Raw genomic sequence first — 18,222 nt, 5'->3', positions numbered from 1 at the left:
TATGTAACTTTCCCCTCAGATGGTTGAGGGAAAAGCTTGTATACACATGCATATACATATATACATAAACATACCCACAGAGCATTGTGCCCATTTGTTTTAAATGATGTAAATGGTAGAAGAAAAAGTAATGTGAACAGGGTTTTGTCTTTTCATGAATAACACCAAGACGTAACATCTTTTTAGGAATAGAGGATGTGGCCCTGGCCAGTGTGGCTCAGTGGTGGGAGCTTTGTCCTGTAACTGAAGGGCTGCGGGTTCGATTCCTGGGCAGGGCACATACCTGGATTGTGGGTTTGCTCCCCAGTCTGGGTGTGTATGGGAGGCACCCAATCAGTGCTTCTCTCTTGCAACGATATTTTACTTTCTTCCTCTCTCAATTCCTCTGTCTCTAAAAGGAATGGAAAAAAGAAGTCTTTGGGTGAGGACTAAAAAAAAAATTAAATAAATAAAAATGTTGCGAAATATGTCCCCATTTTCGTATCAAAAGCTCAGACTAGAGTACTAGCATAGCTCAGAAAGGAGCTGAGAGGCAGCACTTAAACTTGGGATTTCACAGAGAAATGCGGTCCTCGACGAGGAGGTTTGGGACCCTGCAGGCAGGAGGAGTGCAGTGCAGAGCTTAGGTGCCAACATGAAGTGGAGGCAGAGAACCTCGATTTGAGCAGAGGGTTGGAGAGAGGGAGACGACGAGGAAACAGAGGGATGCAGGGTTGAAAATCTTGGTTGGGACCACAGTAGCTGGATCTGGATCTTCGGTATCTCTGGCCTTTTGTGAACCAACAGAAAGGCGGGTGATCAGAAACTTAGTTTCTTTCCCCAGGGGAACCAGTGTTACTAGTTTCTTGTGTATCTTTCCAAATGCATCCTGTGAGTAGAAATGCTCATCTGGGAGCCATGTGTCTTGTGGACTGAAGTGGAAAGAGGCTAGAGGTGGGGGCATAGACATAGGAGGTGAGTGTTGTGGGTCCACAGGAAAGACTAGGGGGATAGAGAGAGGAGAGCCCAGCTGGAGTAGCATTTGACAGGACTTGGCTGGCAAATGATTGGACTGGGCGTGGGGGTGCGGGGTGAGTGTTGTGGGTAGAGAGAGGAGAGACTGGCAGCCAGGAGGGCGGTGAGTCTTCCATGTCAGTAGGACCGGCAGAGGAAAAGCACGTTTGGAGCAGATGACAAGCACAGCTTGGGGCTGGGTGTGTGAGAGACACCAGAGGGACTTCTGTGTGGCTGCCCCTGGGAACCTTATTGTAGGGTGTGTGGTGTAGGCCTAGCAGGTGCCCCCCCAGGCCCACTGCCCAAAGTCAGCCACTTTGTTTTCAGCAGTTACGTGGCCTGGGGACCTTTCCTTTAAGCCAGGAGCCTGAAGACCACCTGAGGAAAAGGCTCTTGGGGCTCTCGAAACCCAGAAGACCTGTAGGCAGCTGCTTCAAGGAATTGTGGAGATTTGAAATCGTCTGTGGGAAGCTGCAAATTTTAGACTCTGTTGGCTGTTTTCAAATTACCTCTTTGTGTTTGTGATTATGTAAGGAGCAAAACTGAAATTATTGGAATAATCTCCCTGAGTTCATGGAGTGAAGAAAAACAAAGGACAGAATTGTATGTGGTGTATTACCATTTATGTGTGGGGGATGGGAAATGAATATTCATATACATTTACTTTTCATAGAACATATTTGGAAAGACACACAAGAAACTAGTAACACTGGTTTCCCCTAGGGAAGGAAACTAAGTTTTTATGTGGTTTTGCACGGGAATTAAATTCCCTCTGCCAGGGTGCTACTCAGAATAATTAACCCCTTAGCTCAGCACTGGCGCCGACCGGCCAGAACAGCTCAGCGGTGTGCCATGCCAGTGCGCACCGCCTGAGTGTTAGTGCTCTTCCGGTGGCTCAGAAATCGGAGCCATGTAAAAAGTATAAATTGAAAAGTTTTCTGTTCCTCAAGGGAGGGAGAGTTCGTGCTTTTTACCCTTTTGAATCTTAAAACATTTTTCATGTGTTACCTATTCAAAAAAGCAAATAAGTAAGTTAAATAGAAGGAAGGAAGGAAATACCATTGAGAAAGCCATTGTTGTGGAAGGGGCAGTGAGACTGTATTTTATTTTTTTAATAAAGGTAATTTATTTATTTTTTTTAGAGAGGGGAGGGAGCAGGAAAGGGAGAGAAACATCGCTGCTTGAGAGAGACATTGATTGGTTGCCTCTCGCACTCCTCCAGCCGGGCATTTGGCCTGAACCCCAGGCATGTGCCCTGACAGGGAATCGAACTGGGAGCCTTTTGGTCTGCAGACTGGTGCTCAGTCCACTGAGCCACACCAGCCAGGGCAAGGCTGCATTATAGAGCCCATGATTCCACAGGGAAGGGCTGAACTGTGTATGAGCTGAAGGCCAGATGGGTCTGGGGTGGCCAGGGTTTCCTTAACGCCTCTCAGCAGGTTTGTATCCGTGACCAGGGCTAGTCCCCTTCTGCCCTTCCCGATTTCCTCTGACATGCAGACTCAGGCTGGCTGAGTCCGTCAGTGTTCTCTCCGATTCTAATCTGTCATCCTTTAAAACATGTAATCACTGAACTTAAACCGTCTGAGCACAGACTGTGAGCATTTGTTAGTATGTGCTCTATATGTGCTGACAGCATCTATTTATTGGATTTGTTTTTCTCCCCTTCACCTTGCTCTTAATGGGTTCAGATTTTTAACACCTGCCCCCATGCCATTATTAAAATGTCATGCCATTGTCCAGAACTTGGGTAGTTTGAAAGTACAAAAAAGAGCGGGAAAATTACCAATAATCTCACCATCAAGAGACGCCCTCTGTTGTTAAAGTCAAGATTCATGTGGCTCCGTGGGCTGTTGGTGTCCCTTAGCTGGGGCTTTGTTGGTGTTTGCCATTGGTCTGGGTGCTCAGGGTTGGGCTCTTGTAGCTGGCAGAGAAGGGGCTGGAGAGAGTCTGCAGGTTGCACGCCCCTGAGTGGCTTTGCTGACGGTGTCGGCACCAAAGCAAGTGATAGTAGGATAGAAAGAAGGTGCATTTGCTTTCATTTCAAAGGAAGAGTGTTTCATTATTTTTTTAAGGGCTTGGCAGATTGGTTTAGTTTATTAAGGCACTGATACCCTGGGTAGGGAATGGGCAGTCCTGAAACATTATTTTTGTAGAACCTGCTTCTAGCTAGATCTGTGGCCTTTGCTAAGTCATCACTGTTAGAATTCATCAGACTCTGATCCCTGTTTTTGTGGGTAGGGTGCTGCCACTTTCCTACTCGCTTAGGAGACCTACCGATTGCCAGTGGACCTTGGTCCCTTGGAGACAGGTGCTGGGGTGCTGGTGTGTTGCCACATCATGTTGCCATATCATGGGGAGGGGCTGTCCCCGTCCAGCTGTAAGAAGCCCCTCTGTGCTTTTCCTTAGGGGGGAATGGGAGCCGCTCTGCTGTCTGATCCCGACAAGATTGAGAAGGTAAGTCCTGCATGAGTGAAAGCAGAGGTCCTGAAACATGGCACACTTGCCACTCCCCTCTCCCAGATTTAGTGAATCAGGCACTCCACCTGGGGTCTGGGAGATTTGTGAAAGTCTTCTCAGTGGTTTGGACATGCAGCCAAGTTCAGTAACCCCTGAGCCAGCCTACAGTTGACTTGGAGTTCCTTAAAAGCCCAGGGCTGGTGACATGTTAACTGAGAGCTGGGGTGGGGAGGAGTGGGAGGGCTAGACTCATTTAGAGCCTCCTCTGTATTGCCTGTCTCCCTTCTGAGAAGATCACTAGAGTGCAGGACCTGCGACCTGTAGGTGTGGACAGGCTCCGTGGGTGTGGACAGGCTCCGTGGCTGTGGGGGTGGGTTGGGGAGGATTGGCCCCTCCCCGGGGCTTGATGAGCACCGCAGTGGGTCCCTGAGTGCTGCTGTACTCCACCACCAGCCTTTGAGAGCAGGCCAGGTCAGGGTCATACGAGGCAAGTTGAATTTAGTCTCCTCTAACCCTGTCCTTCAATGATTCTGGTGGCCAGGTTTATGAGGCTCCGGGGACAGGTTGCCATTTGCCACCCAGTATTGTGAGCTGTCAGGGCATGTGGGGATGTCATTTTCTGCTGCACTACAGACACCTTTTACTTTCCTCTCTCATTCCACCAGCTCTCTTCTTAGCTCCTTGGACTTCCTTTTCATTCTCTAGCCCCCCTTCCCTGCTGGGTGTTAAGTCTCCTAGTGCCTCCCACAGGCTACATTCAGTGACTTGGGATAAAGCACCACCGGTAAAAGCTGCCACTGTTTGTGCTGGCTGCTGTGTCGGCAGGTCGTCCTGTGCGTTCTTCTAGCCCCACTGTCTCTGGGATATAGGAAGGCCAGCGTGTTTATGAGCTAGGTGCCTTTTCATTTTTCCCACGTGCAGGTAGGTACATATAATGTGTTTGTAATGTGCCTATAATGTATCCTTAGAGTTTGCAGAGTACTCTTTCCAAAGGATATTCCAGCATTTATTCCATTTGTTCTCCAAATCCCTTGAAGTAGACAGCAAAGGCATGCGTTATTTTCATTTGATCAAGAATAATAAAACTAAAGCACAGAGAGGGAAAAATAATTTGCTCAAGATCATGTAGCGAAAAAGCAGGCAGAACTGAGGCTAAAGCCATGGTCTTCTGACCTCTCCCCTAGCATCAGTGACCCCTCGCGATGGCATATCAGGGTAAAAGGTGTCGGATGTAGTTTATACGTGTCTAGCCCTAAGTGTAGACTCCTGGACTTAGGAACCTCCAGTTGGACACCTCTCTGCGGGATGGAGTGGTTGTGAATGACTGGATGTCAAATGTATTACCGTACTTAGGCGAGGGGGCCCGTTGGGGGTCTTTTCTTTCCATCATTGCACACGGGCATTTCTATTATGCTCTGGCCTCCTGGCTTCTCCTGTTCACGCTGTTGGCTCTGTCCTCTCACGGTCCCTCTTCAGGTGCATTTCACGTGTGAGGCTCAGTTCATTCTCCTCCTCTGTTTGGTGGGATGGATGGGTGGGTGGGGTTTGCCTCATGGAAGGGAGCTTCCACAGTAAAGCCAAAGGGGACCTGGGAATAGTGGGCTGGAGTAGGTCCGGGCTCAGGCTGTGCTGGTGCACTGGGAGGCTGGGGTGAGAGCTTTGTGCGTCCCCACAGGCTTGATGTTTTAGGCCTGTGGTTTCATCTGTGGGAACATCTCAGGGGCACCGGCAGAAGTTTTTTCAAAATAAGGATGCTTGGTTGGAGCGATGAAAATTTTTAGAAATAGGATAGAGGCAGGGAGAGGATATCAGTCTTTTGACAAAGCTTCCTAGGTGTCTCTGATTACCCTCCCTGGATTAAGAATCTCAGTTTTAGACTCTAATTCGGTAATGTCCTCTCTCTCACCCTTGCCCAGGATTGCCCGGGCCCCCTGCTGCCCAGGGCATCCCCCTTGTGCACGCTGCACTTGGGCTGTGACTCACAACTGACAGGGCCAGGACTTGGACTCTCACTGATTCCAAGCCTAAGCTTTCCCATCCTCCTCCCCAGCCTGTTCCCAACAACTAAGAGAGCTTTTCCTGAGTTACTCTGTGACCTGGTGAGATGAGCCTGCTTGCCAGTAGATGTGCTGTAATCTGCTCAGGCAGGGGTCTGTTGCAGGTCCTTCTCCCCACGGATGTGCACATCCCAGAGGTGTGGTATCACTTGGATCGAGGAGAGTTGGGTCCAGGACAGTTTCATGCTACAGCCTGGCCAGAAGACAGTCGCTAGTGCCCTTTCCTCTCAGTGTGACCCTTGCAAGGGGCTAGGGCTTTTAGGGCTTGCTAATCTCCTTCCTGGTCTTGAACATGCGTATGAAATAAACAGAAATACTAAAGAAGATGCTTAGAGCTACTTAGATAAGACACCAAAAGGAAGCTCTGCAAAACAGAGGACTGGATCAAACCAGCCAATGATACTTATGTCACTGAACACCAGAGGGTTCTAAGGCAGCACTTGCAAAGGAACCTCTCAGAGACAGTGCTGTCCGATCGAGGGAAACAACTGGAGTGAGAACTTGTGTTGTGTATCTCAGAGGGTCTGGCAGTTCCCCCTTAAAGGACAGGTGCTCCTTGAAGGTCTGCCAGAGAGACCCTAGGACCTTAGGCCCAGTCTGCCCCCTGGCAGTTGTGCCTGGGCCAGTGGGCCTTGTCTCACCCATTATCTGTCCTCCAGCCTGTCAGCTCAGCCTCTTAGTCTGATGTCTCCTGAGGGGCCTGCCTCATTTTGTCGCTGCCCAAAGGGCCTCCACTGCCACAAGCCTGGCTCTCTGCTGCCCTCACCTGTCTGGAACCAAGACTGGCAGCAGCTGTCTGTATGTCCCCTCTGCTCTGCTTGCCAGCGACCCAGTTCTTGAAAGAGGGCTCTTGGGATCACCTTCCATCCAGCTTGGCAGGCCTGAAGTTCCTGATGAGGGGAGAAGGCCGCAGTGCCTCGGACTTGCAGTGTCTCCCACATCTCTCTTGACCTCTGACCCTTAGGAGGTCTGGTCTTGCTCCCTCCCTGACACTTTCCTGTATGGCTTTCTTGATCTGTCTTTGAAGTTCTTTGCAATTACCATGCCAAGCAAACACTTTTTACTCTGTTGACTATGTTGTCTTTTCCTTTGCCCATTTCATTCCTGTACATCTGACTCCCCTAAAGACGGGGGTCCGTGAAGACAGGGCCCAAGGTCTGGAAAGCCTCGTGCCCCCTCACTCCGCAGACCCCGGAACGGCACTAAGGGAGCATTGCCTTCAGGCAGGAGAGAAGCTGTGAGCCGTGTGCCCTCTACCGGGCGAGGCCGCAGGATCATGCTGAGGAGGGCGTGTGTTGGGCAGAGCCTTTACAAATTCCTAAGCCCTGCTTGTAGAGACCCATTTGGGAAATATGAGGTGGGATCTAAGACTCTGTATTTCTTAGGCTGTCAGATGTTGGCCCTGGCAAAGGATCACTGTATTTTACACAGGCATGCATGCAGATCCTCACTCATTCATTCATTTACCAACTATATGTACACCACTGTGTGCCAGGCAAGGGGCTAGCATAGAAAAAAGTTGCACTCCTTCCTTCATGGAGCTTACATGTATATGCGTGCAACAGGTATGCATGTGGACACATCATGGACACAGACATGTCCATGCCACTGGGACACACGGGTCTGTAGCAGGAGTCCTTCGTACAGGTCATTGTGGGGTTTGCTCCAGAAGAGGCAGGTGCTCTTGTGTTCTCTCTGCAGATCCTCAGCACTCTTGTTAAAGGGACACACAGACCTGTGACCTGCAAAATTCGCATCCTACCGTCGGTAAGGATGGGGTGTTACATTGAAGGTCCATTTTCTCTGGGGATGTCTATTTGGGGTGTCAGTAATTTTTGAGGTGTTGCGTTAGGTTTGGAGGAGGGGGCAGAGCTGAGCCCACTTGAGGACAGCTGACAGCTGCTCTCTCTTTGGCTTCTGTAACCGCCCTGCGCGGGTCTCTTCCTCAGCTGGAAGACACCCTGAGCCTTGTGAAGCGGATAGAGAGCACTGGCATCGCCGCCATCGCAGTTCACGGGAGGTGAGTGGTTGCTTTTCTAGTGACTGACTCGCAGCGAGGTCCTCTGCCACCCTAACGGTCCTTCAGCAGACCTCAGGGGTCAGCTAAGTTCTCTTCGACACATGCCCCCGCCTCTGCCTAGCTCTTTGACATCCCGGGGGCGGTTAAACTCTTACCAGCTTGCATTTTCCTGTGTTTCAGTCACTGAGCATCTACTGGTGGTAGATGCCGCACTGAGCTTTAGAGACAGGGAGACCAAGGAGGAAAGAGAAATGCCCCTAACCTCAGGAAGTGTAAACGGTAGAGATGGAATGATTTGCTCAAAATTGCATCATGCAGCCAGGAAGTGGTGGAATTAGAACTCTGACTCTGAGTCTCCTTTTCTTTCCACTACGTTGAGCAAGAGCTTCTGCCCTGAATGACCCCAGGCAGACTGCTGTTCATCTGCGGGCACTGCCTCTTCGGTCTGCCCCTGTAGGATTGCCAGCTGACACTGCGACTGCTTTAAACAGTCCTTGTGTCCGTAGCTTACCACACTCTGCTGAGAGCTGAGGTGTTGCCGGAGGCTCCCCTGGGTTTCCCAGTCAGACTTGCCCTGTGTCCAGGCTGTGCTTTTGTACAGAATCCCAGGTCAGTGGACTTTGGCCAGAGTGACCTCTCTTCTCTAAGTGATACTCTTTTGGGTTCAGGGGTCTTGTAGGAACAGCACATCTTTTGCTGATTGTGTCTATTACAGCATTTTCAGAAAAGGGAACCCAGAAGTCCAACATGTAAAAGAGAAAAGCATAGCTGTACTGGTGGAAGCTGGCAGGGGGACGTGAAAGGCCACACCCATTACAAACCCTGAGGCCACAGGCCCTGGGCTCAGACTGCCTGGTTTCAAATCCCAGCTCTGCTGCTTGTTGGCTCAGTATCCTTGGACAAATCATTTAACCTCTCTGTGCACCACATTCCTCATTTGGAAATTAAGGTAATTTCTGCTTTACAAGGTTCCTTTCCACCAGTAGTTGAAACACTAGGAAGTCAAATTTCAGTGACTTTAAGGAGAGACTTCTGACCATTAAAGTTTTTGAGGATGGCTAGAACTGGCTGCTGGGGTGTGGGGAGGTGAAGGTGGAGGCTGGGTTGGCTGAGCCTTCTGAGGCCCGTGGCCTTTTGTTGAGGGGCGTGACAGGGGGGACACACCAAGACAAAACCTGGGTGAGGACTATGTGGTCACCCACCTCTCTTGTTCCTGAGTGCGGCTCAGGTCAGGGCTCACCTCAGCACCCCTAAGGCTCAGTCTCATTCACAAGAACTTACAGTTGACCTGGGAGGGAGGGTCCCTGGGTCATGGTGCTGCCTCCCCAGTGGCTCCTTGTGGCAGCCATGGTCTGCGGCCTGCCCTGGCTGCTGGGTCTACCTGTGCCAGGTTCCTACCCCCAGGGTCAGCTGCCCATCTTGGCCTTAGAATAGGCAGCTGTGTGGGAGTGGCCAGCCTGAGGGGCAGCAGCTGTTTCTAGTCCCATGGGGAGGGCAAAGCCGGGACAGTAGAGGTAGCATTCTTATGGCACTGTTCTTCATCTCTGGCAGAGGTGAGGGGAAGTCGTGGGGAGGTGGCGTGACCTTGGAAATCATCTCCCCACCTCCACCCTCTGCAGCCATGACTCACCTGTAGGCCTCCAAGAGCTGAACTTGCCTTCTCAGCATGGATCTCTGTGCTGTCTCGGACCCTCCCAGCAGAGGTCATGGAGAGCCATCCACTGCAGCCTAGACCCCTGTCTCTGATGGCCACGTGACCTTCCTGAGATTCAGCAGGGAGGACCTTAGGGCTTGGTTATAACATAACCCTGTGTGAACTGTGACATGGCCTTGGGCACTCAGCCCTCAGCCCCATCCTTTTTGTTTATCTCCAAGGAAGCGGGAGGAGCGACCTCAACACCCTGTCAGCTGTGAAACCATCAAAGCCATTGCCGAAACCCTCTCCATTCCCGTCATAGCCAAGTAAGCCTCCCCTCCCCATCATTTACTTCCTCACGCCTCACCTCTCTCAGAAGGGATTTAAGCTGGCATATGAAAAGGGAAGGAGATGGCATTAAAAATTGACCTTAAGGAAAAAGAAAAATGGTGGGGTGAAAAATGAAGTCGGTAATGAGGCAGACGCAAGTGCTTGCCATGTTCCTTGGCCTCTGGTGAGTGGCTGATGGAGGTGTGTCGCAGGCAGGGGCCCAGGGCACTCTGATGGGTGGGCTGAGGGCAGGAGGGTTCAGGGAACAGGGAGCAAGAGCGTGGCTGCTGAAGCAGGCCCAGGGGAAGGTGAGGTCGCATTGGAGTTAGGTGTGCAGGGTGTAGGGTGAGGAGGCCCAAGCCAGAGCACGTAGAGCAAAAGTAGGTTTCCAGTTGTGAGAACATAAAACAGAGTTTATCCTTGTATTATTTATTAATTGTTGTGTAATTTTCCATATGAATAATTATAAACCTACTTTTGCCTAACTCTGTATTGCTCAGGAATCATAAGGCTGGTCACAGTCCAAAGCCCAGCCCGCACAGCTACAGGGCCTGGAACCTAGACTGGCAGGTGTGAGGTACCAGTGACCAGCCCAGAAGCTTAATAGCCAGACAGTGTCCAGTTGCTTCTGGGGAGCTGCAGGATGGCACAGAACCGATGGCAGGATGGGAACACAGAAGTTCCAAAGCCCCGAAGCCCTGACAAAAGGCACACCTGGCTGGTGGGAGGGAGGGAGAGAGCCGACGGTGGGGGTTGGCAGCCAGGCCCGGGCTTCCCCAGGCCAAGGAGTTTTAGGGAGAGGGTCGGGCTCCTCCAGACACTGGGCCCTCTTACTGCTGCTCCCACCTGAGTGTGTGTGTACATGTCCCCCACAATGCTGCCTTTGGACTGAGGCTGCTGCCTGGCTCCTAATGGAACAGATGAAGACAGAGCAATTTACAAGGGGGCCCTTGGGGCTGCATGGCGGCGGGAAGGGAAATTGCAACCAAACCGGGCCTCCTTCCTTCCTCTCACAGTCGCCACCGCATCTGCTCCCTCTCTAGGGTTGTGACCCAGCCCTTAGTGGTCATATAGTGGGGTGGGGGTGGGGTTTCCTATAATCCCTTTAGCCACTGTTTAGAATGAAATGGCAGGAATGTAAAATCTCAGGGATACTTATTAAGTGCCAGGCATGGTTCTAGCTGCTTTCCTATATTATCTCCCTTGTCACTCCTAAACCCTCAGTGGGGTGTGTGTGAGAATCTCCAAGCTCCAGAAGTGCTTCCAGCTGAAGGACCTAGCCATAGCCACACAGCTAATGGGAGGCAGACCTGGGAGTTGCCTGGTTCTGAAAATGCTGGGGCAAGGATGGGGACACCCCTCATCCCTGTTGCCTTTCAGTGGAGGATCTCACGACCATATCAAAGATCACTGGGACATCGAGGACTTTCGACGAGCTACAGCAGCCTCTTCAGTGATGGTGGCCCGAGCTGCCATGTGGAACCCGTCCATCTTCCTCAAGGAGGGTCTGCGGCCCCTGGAGGAGGTCATGCAGAAGTACATCCAATACGTATGTCTGTGCGCTTTTTTGAAATAAGCATTGCTCCCTGTCTGCCACATTCCCGCAGAAAGTGCTTTGGGTGAGCCCCAGCCACCAGCTGCCAGCAGCCCTCGTTGTCCCTCTCCTTTTCTTTTCAATTCTGGTCACGCAGCTTTGGGTCTCCCAGGGGGTTGGGGAGGCATGCCGCCCATCACCTCCTTCTAGAGCTTCTCAGATGTGGGGTCATAGCAGGGACCTCTGGAACCAGGATGCTTTTGGGGCCCCAAACACATGATCTCTCTCTTTTTCAACTGCCACACATACACATGCATGCACAATGACAATGGAGTCTGTGTCACTGAAGACACCCATGCCAATGCATTGGTGCCAGAGCAGCCACAGCCAAGAGGAACCATTGTAGCTGTTGTTGTTGAGGAGAGATTATCTCCATGGAGACTTCTCACCTTGTCATCAGTCAGAATCACTAAAGACTCTTCTCTTGCTAATTCCCAGAATGCTTAACCCCTAACTTAGGGCATAGCTGAATGCTAACCCTCTACCTAGGGAAGAGCTTTTTCTTCTCAGTGGGAGCTTGATGGTAGTACATTTTCCTGTAAAGGAGTTTGTTTTTTGACAAGGTAACTTGCCCTGTCCCTTTTGCACAACCCTGGAACTCCGTGGGACTTTGTGATTAGCTGTGCATGTCTACAGGTGGAGATAGTGAATGGTCCTCAGATTCTTCAATGAGTAGGGCCTGAGCCTTCACTGAGAGCAGACTTCTACCCTCCTCTTCAATCCTGGGGCTCACAACCACCTGGGAGGGTCAGGGGCATCTCAGACCCTCAGACTGCCTCTATCCTCTTCAAGCCGTGGCCATGCCCGGGCAGTTGTGGCTGTGGAAGCTGGGGACGGTAGGAGGCCTTGAGGCCTGTGTCCAGAGCTAGGCAGCCTCCGTCCTGGAGTCTGCTTTGCTTGATGCTGCAGCTCTCATTCTCTTGGTCCTGGGTGTCCTGTTGGGCATGTTGGTGACCACCAGCTTCTCCAGTGGCCTGGGTCAGCAGAGGCAAAGGGGGCTTGCTTCAGCCCAGGTTGGCTGTCTAGCTCTTCTGGCCAGCTGGCAAGTCTGTGGCGGAGAAGACATATCCCATTGTGCTGAGCTTGCTCACTGGGTGAAAGGTGCTGTTATCATTCCTGCTCAGCCTGACCCTTGGCAGATCCTCCAGAGTGTTGTCCTGGAGAAAGGGACCGGCTTTCAAACACAGGCAGGACTTTTTCGGGTCCAGCCAGCTGTTTTCTGACCCAAATAAGCTGAATGAAGGCCTTACTGCTGGCTGGGCTTACCTGCATATCCCTGCTTTGTCCTGAGCGTGCTGTGGCACCTTCCCAGGCACTGAAGATGTAGGCCTAGTGTTGACGTTAGATAAGTGTAGGGGGCAGGGGTTAGAAGGGGTTCTGGAGGGCTGGGGCACCCTTCGAGCATACTCCCTGGCCTACCCTAGCCAGGCAGACTTCTCCTAGGTACCCTGGACGGTCAGTTATCTTGCCTCCCTAAGCCTGTCCTTACCAGTTTGTGAAGTAATGGTAACAGCTGCACCTCTCGCTTGTATTGCTCAGGGAGGTAACAACACATGTGAGCACGCTCTGTAGATGGTGCTCTACTTTATCCATGTAGGGGAAATTGGAGACAGGTCAGTTCAGATGTGGGAAGGGAGAGTACCTGTGTGGTTACAAGGAATAGAAGAATCTCACCCTGTCCTGAGGCTGGTCCTGCCACACCAGAATTTGTCTTGTTTTCCTCCCCTAGAAGATGCTTGGCAGCAGGTCCTTTCCGGTTAGCTGTGGTGGTGGAAGCAGGAAGGGCTCCCTGCATGTTCGGACTTCAGACAGGGTGTCCAGTAGGGTGTGCTCCTGGTTGTGGGCTTTGGATGTGACCCTTGAGCTTTGTACCACTAACTGGAGGATCAGATGGCCCGGATGCAGGTGGCTCTTCTTATGGGGTCCCACTGTCTCAGCTGCAAGCACACCGCTGGTGCCCCCTGGGCTCCCCTTTCCCTGCATCAGAGCAAAGCCCAGGCCTCAGAACCTGCCTGGGCAGCAGGTGGGCTCAGGTGGGTTCTCCTTCCAGGCTGTGCAGTATGACAACCACTACACCAACACCAAGTACTGCTTGTGTCAGATGCTACGAGAACAGCTGGAGTCACCCCAGGGAAAGCTGCTCCACGCTGCCCAGTCTTCCCGGGAGATTTGGTGAGAGGGGCCATGGGCTATCCACCTGTCCTGGCAGACATTGCCCCGTTTTGACTCTGAGCCCTAGCTGACTCTACCAGGGGACGGAGGACATAGCTTCTGGAGATGGATGTGCAGTAGTGGGGTCATCTATAGCTTTGCCTGACAGAAGGGGATACTTTCAGAGCTTTGGAACTTTCTGTCTCTGGACTGATCTCAGAGTCTCGGGAGCTGAGGCACTAGTAGGATGGAGGAATGCCAGGCCTGGGCTTGGGAATTCCTGGGGAGGAAGGGGCTTCCCCAGTCGCAGATCATGCCACCAAGACCCAACTGTCAGGAGAGTGGGGGTTGCGGAATAGGGCCCCCAGCCTGCGCCTGTGCCCACACCCATCGCTCTGCAGTCGGAGAGGCCACCCCTAGCTCCTCTGCTCAGGTGGTTGACATTTGGGGCCCCTCACAACTAGCCTAGTGCCTGCTCCCACAGCTCCGTATTTACTCTTGTTCCCACTTGCACAGCTGTGCTCGTGCTGAGTCTTCTGCCCGAACGGTCTCTCCCCATCATGTGGGCTGTGTATATCTTCTCTCCTCCAAAGGGGCCTTTCTGAATCACTCTCACCCCCAGTCATCCATCTTTGTGAGTGTCCTCCAGCCCTCAGGATGCTTCCGAGAACAGAAAAGCCTTGCCCAAACCCTCCTTGTCCTGGGCTTGTGGTGTTGGTTCTGTCCCTATGCCACCTAGCTTAACCGGCTTGACCCGAGTGTCTGGTGAGCTCAAGAGTATAATTTTCAAGAATATAACTGTGTAGCTCTGGGTGGTACCTCGGTTTAGGTGAGGCCTAACTGCTTGTGGCTGGGACAGGAAGTGGGGAACCACTCAGTGGTCAGGCCGCCGTCTCTTCCTCCCACGGGCCCACATGAGGATGAGGCTATGCATGCCTCCCGTACTTGATCAGCGTAGGTCAGCTTACTCATTGCTGGCTGGGGACAGCTGCCTGTATGCTCTTCCTTGGAAGAAAGGCTGGGCTCAGATGGTGGAAATGACCTTTAGAACCTCTTCCACCCTGCCCTGCCTGCCTTACAGTGTTTGCCCTCAGGGGCCCACAGTCACTGTCCATCTGCCAGTCCAGACTGATCCCAAGGGTGAGCAGAAGGTACCTTCTGATGGCCAGGTCCTAGCGGCATTTCGGTGTGTACGGATGGCCATTTCTCAGTGGTGTGGCCCTGGGCTCCTGCAGTAGTTCCCTCATTGCTGGTTCCACTAAGGGGCTTGTCCCACTCGGCTTGTCTTTCCATAGTGAGGCTTTTGGCCTTGGTACCTTCTATGAAGAGACCACACAAGAACTGGACTCCCGGCGGGCTGAGCTCTTGGCCAAGACCCCAGAGGAGGTGATGGAGCCAGCGGAAGACCCCTCTGGTGTCATTAAGATGGCTGTCAAGTTTGACCGGTAGGTCTCCAGGTGCCTCAGCTTGGGCCAGGGCCAGGGCCAGGGCCCTTGGGCTGACTGGGCTGGCAAGCTGTCTGCTGTACTTGTTAGGGACAAGCTTGGGGACCACAGGTGTCTTTGGTTTAGGCACTTGTTCTCAATTTCCAGCAACCCAGGAAAGGCACTTTGGAGAAGATAGCTCTGAAAGCCCAGGCAGCGCTGTTAAGGTTGCACGTGTTGTCCCAGGGGACGGAACTCCACCTTTTCCCTGCCCCACCCCCTCCCACAGCTTGGGTGAGAGGACTTGTCTCCTTCTGTTCCTGGAAGTCTGTGCTTTTTCCCCAGCCCAGAGGAACTAGGGGCCTACGAGGAGCTCCCCAACAGCAGCAGGACCCTGGCCCTTATCTGGCTGTGCAGTTCCTGCCCACACCCACTGCCCCTTACTGGCTCTGTGGTGTCCCCTCTCGGCAGGAATACCTCAAGCTGGTTATTGCCTCAGACTGTAACTCAGCTTTGACTGGGTCCCTCATCCTTGTCCTCTGCAATCTGGGATCTAAGCCTTTCTCAGGTCCCCAAGCCCAGACCAGGGGCCCGTCTTGTCTGGTAGGGGCTTGGGAGGAGGGGTGCAGGATCAGCCACTGGGCAGTCATACTCAAGGAGAACTCCTGGTAGGAAGTTGGGACATGGTACAGACTAACTCTGAAACCAGAGTCCACTCTGTATAAACAGTGGATCATCTTGACACTCTGTAGACATTAGGGTGGGTACTAAGCTAGATACCTGAGCCCTTTGTATGGCCACCTGTGTTCCCTACCCCTACCCACTCTCTTCGGATCTTGTCTCGAGGGGCAAACTGGACCTTCCTCCTTGGCTGTCAAAGGCTGTTTTCCAGGCTGGAGCTCAGAGTGCTGGGAGTTCACTTCCCACCCAAGTTCCCCAAGCATACTGAAGCCCATTGTCCCTTTGGGCTGAAGCAGCCCCAAGCTGTGGTGGGACAGAAGTGGGACGTCAGGAAATAGGTACAGGAGTCTTAAGGCAGCAGCTTGATGTCTCAGTCCCACCAGGAACTGAGTAGGGCCCCTGCTGAGAAATAGAGTGATGATGGGTGGGCCCTGACTCCTTCCCCTCCTTTCCCCAGGAGAGCATACTCTCCCCAGATCACCCCGAAGACCTGCCTGTTGGAGTGGTGCCGGAGGGAGAAGTTGGCGCAACCTGTGTATGAAACGGTGAGCTCCTGGCCGTGGCCTGCCCGGCATCCAGCCCTGTAGCGTTCCCACAGCTGGTGCCAATGCCCCCAGCACACCTACAGCTTGTACCCTGGACTCCAGGCTGTTTGGCTGGAGCCTGGCTTTGCCCTCTGTCAGCACACAGTGGTACTGGTGGTTGAACCAGTTGCTGATAGAGCCTTCCCTTTGATAGTGGGCCTGTTGTTAATTCTGTCCACATTTCATAAAATTGAACTAGAGTCCTAAGTAAGGGGTTACTTGGGCCAGTCCCTGCCAGTGGTGTTGCTTAGGGAGGGGAGACGTCTCTGGTGAGGGCCAAGTGATTTAGGAAGGCTGCCCAAACCTGGAAGTTAGACAGACATGTTTTTGGACCAGGCCGCAGCTAATGGGGCATAGAATTGGGCCCACACACGGGGCCCCTCAGTCAAAACTGAGACAGTATTGGTTTACTAAACGATGTCTTGTTTAGGTGGCTCTGTCTCTGGACTTCTGACCTCCCAGCTTGTATCTTCTGGGCCTTGTGTCCTCTTCTGCCAAAGTGACATTTCTAAAGTGAATCTGAACTCTTATTTCCCTTGCTCAAGTCCTCCTCAGCTCAGAGCATGAGACACCCGCCCCCGCCCCCGCCCCCAGCGCCTTTCTGCTTCAGGACTCGGGCGCCCAGCCCTCTGTCCTGCCGTATCACCTGGTCTCTCTGCCAGATGGGTCTTCTTTGCCCCAGTTCTTGTCCCTTCTCACCCCGTTGCCATCTGGTGAACTTATTTTGGGGACATGGCCCATCCAGATATCAGCAGGAGGAGACTCCATAGGTACAGCTAAGGGCTCTGATGGCCCTGTGCTCAGGTCCATGACAGAACTCCTGACTTGCTGCAGTGTCATTGTCTTTGTGTATCCACCTTTCTCCCCTGGAAGATGCACCAGCCACTTCTTTCTGCTGGGGAGGAACATGTAGAACAGGTAGCTGTCATTGACTTGGATGGGAAGGACTTCCTTTTCTCTGCCTTCCACATGACCCCGGCAGGTGGGCCTCCAGGTTTGTTCTTCCCCTCCTGCAGCCATCCCCACTTCTTTTGCTCTCTCCGTACCAGGTTCAACGCCCCCTAGATCGGCTCTTCTGCTCTGTTGTCACTGTTGCTGAGCAAAAGTACCAGTCCACCTTGTGGTGAGTTTCTTCATCCATGGGCGTGAGGCTTGGAGTGGAGGGCCTGATCCAAGCATTGGCCAGGGAGGGTTGGGGGAATGGTGTCCCTGGGTAGTGGCATCCCTGGGTGATGACCCCTTCCTCAGTGTTGTCAGAATCTTTGACAAGGGTGTCGAGAGTCAGGTCTCCTAGCCTCTAGTCCTGTTACCATTGTGTCTGCCTACCTGCCTTATTGCCCCATGCCTCATCTGCCCAGGGACAAGTCTAAGAAACTGGCGGAACAGGCTGCAGCCATCGTCTGTCTACGGAGCCAGGGCCTCCCTGAGGGTCGGCTGGGTGAGGAGAGCTCCTCCTTGCACAAGCGTAAGCGAGAGGCACCTGACCAAGACCCTGAGGGCTCCAGAGCTCAGGACCCAGCAAAGCCTGGGGATCTGTGCAAGAAGCCCTTTGTAACCTTGGGAAGTACTAAAGAGAGTCCTCTGGAAGGCTGGTGACCACTGTCTGTTCCCTGGTCACCACCGCCTGACTGCGGGTCTGGCCCTGAGATGACTGTGGGTACAGAGCATAAACCAGATGCTGTTGGACAGTTTGCTGCCCCTGCCTGACAGGTGTCAAGAAGTTCTGGCCTGGCCCATCAGCCTGGAGCATGGGCCAAGGGGTGCCCAGAGTGCCCGTCTCTCTTGGTTGGTTTTAGTAGCAGGGCCAAGTTCCCAGTGACCTCCGTATTTTCTTTGAAAACAGGAGCTTTTTCAGTGGCACCTCCCTCATCTGACATTGGTGCAGTGCAATAAAGACACCCTCTACTCTCACCCACGACTGGCTGCTTCAGCCTTGGGCTTCTTCACATACGGACTGGTGGATGACCTGGCATAATTATTCTACTCCTACCCTTTGTGAAGATCTGGAGCTTCCTAAAAAGCCTATCTCCTCCCTATCCTTACAAGTCTGGGTGGAGGTGGGAGGCAGGATATCACCTTTAGTGCTCGATGGACTTGAGCAGAGCCAGGAAGGCCCAAGAAGCCCATTCTCCTGAGGACAAACCTGAGGCAATGGCCAGCGGTTGGCCTTCCTGATGAGAGACCATATGGAATCTGGGGGAACGACTGGGGTGTCTGGACCTACTTGGGCAAGCTGGGAGTGCTGGGTGAGCCCAGCTGTCTGGAGCCCACACCTACTAAGTGCCTGCTCTG

At 52.7% G+C, this 18,222-nt stretch overlaps 1 protein-coding gene across 5 annotated transcripts in view; it reads left to right on the top strand.

The window, feature by feature from the left end:
- The window catches only part of DUS2 (dihydrouridine synthase 2), a 37,334-nt gene extending 19,493 nt beyond the window's left edge, over positions 1 to 17,841 (top strand). For all 5 annotated transcript variants that reach the window (XM_045818901.1, XM_045818904.1, XM_045818903.1 and 2 more), the window contains 10 exons: positions 3,403 to 3,450; positions 7,212 to 7,277; positions 7,460 to 7,530; positions 9,406 to 9,492; positions 10,877 to 11,045; positions 13,141 to 13,262; positions 14,537 to 14,686; positions 15,804 to 15,891; positions 16,980 to 17,053; positions 17,289 to 17,841. In XM_045818901.1, coding sequence (XP_045674857.1) covers positions 3,403 to 3,450; positions 7,212 to 7,277; positions 7,460 to 7,530; positions 9,406 to 9,492; positions 10,877 to 11,045; positions 13,141 to 13,262; positions 14,537 to 14,686; positions 15,804 to 15,891; positions 16,980 to 17,053; positions 17,289 to 17,526 — 1,113 coding nt within the window. In that variant the 3' untranslated portion in view covers positions 17,527 to 17,841. The remainder of the gene's footprint in view (positions 1 to 3,402; positions 3,451 to 7,211; positions 7,278 to 7,459; positions 7,531 to 9,405; positions 9,493 to 10,876; positions 11,046 to 13,140; positions 13,263 to 14,536; positions 14,687 to 15,803; positions 15,892 to 16,979; positions 17,054 to 17,288) is intronic.
- The last annotated feature ends 381 nt before the right edge of the window (positions 17,842 to 18,222 follow it).

This window comes from Phyllostomus hastatus, unplaced genomic scaffold, assembly GCF_019186645.2.
Source record: "Phyllostomus hastatus isolate PE091 unplaced genomic scaffold, TTU_PhHast_1.1 phas_scaffold_345, whole genome shotgun sequence".
Taxonomy (NCBI): Eukaryota; Metazoa; Chordata; class Mammalia; order Chiroptera; family Phyllostomidae; genus Phyllostomus; species Phyllostomus hastatus.
This window is presented reverse-complemented; position numbering and strand designations above follow the sequence as displayed.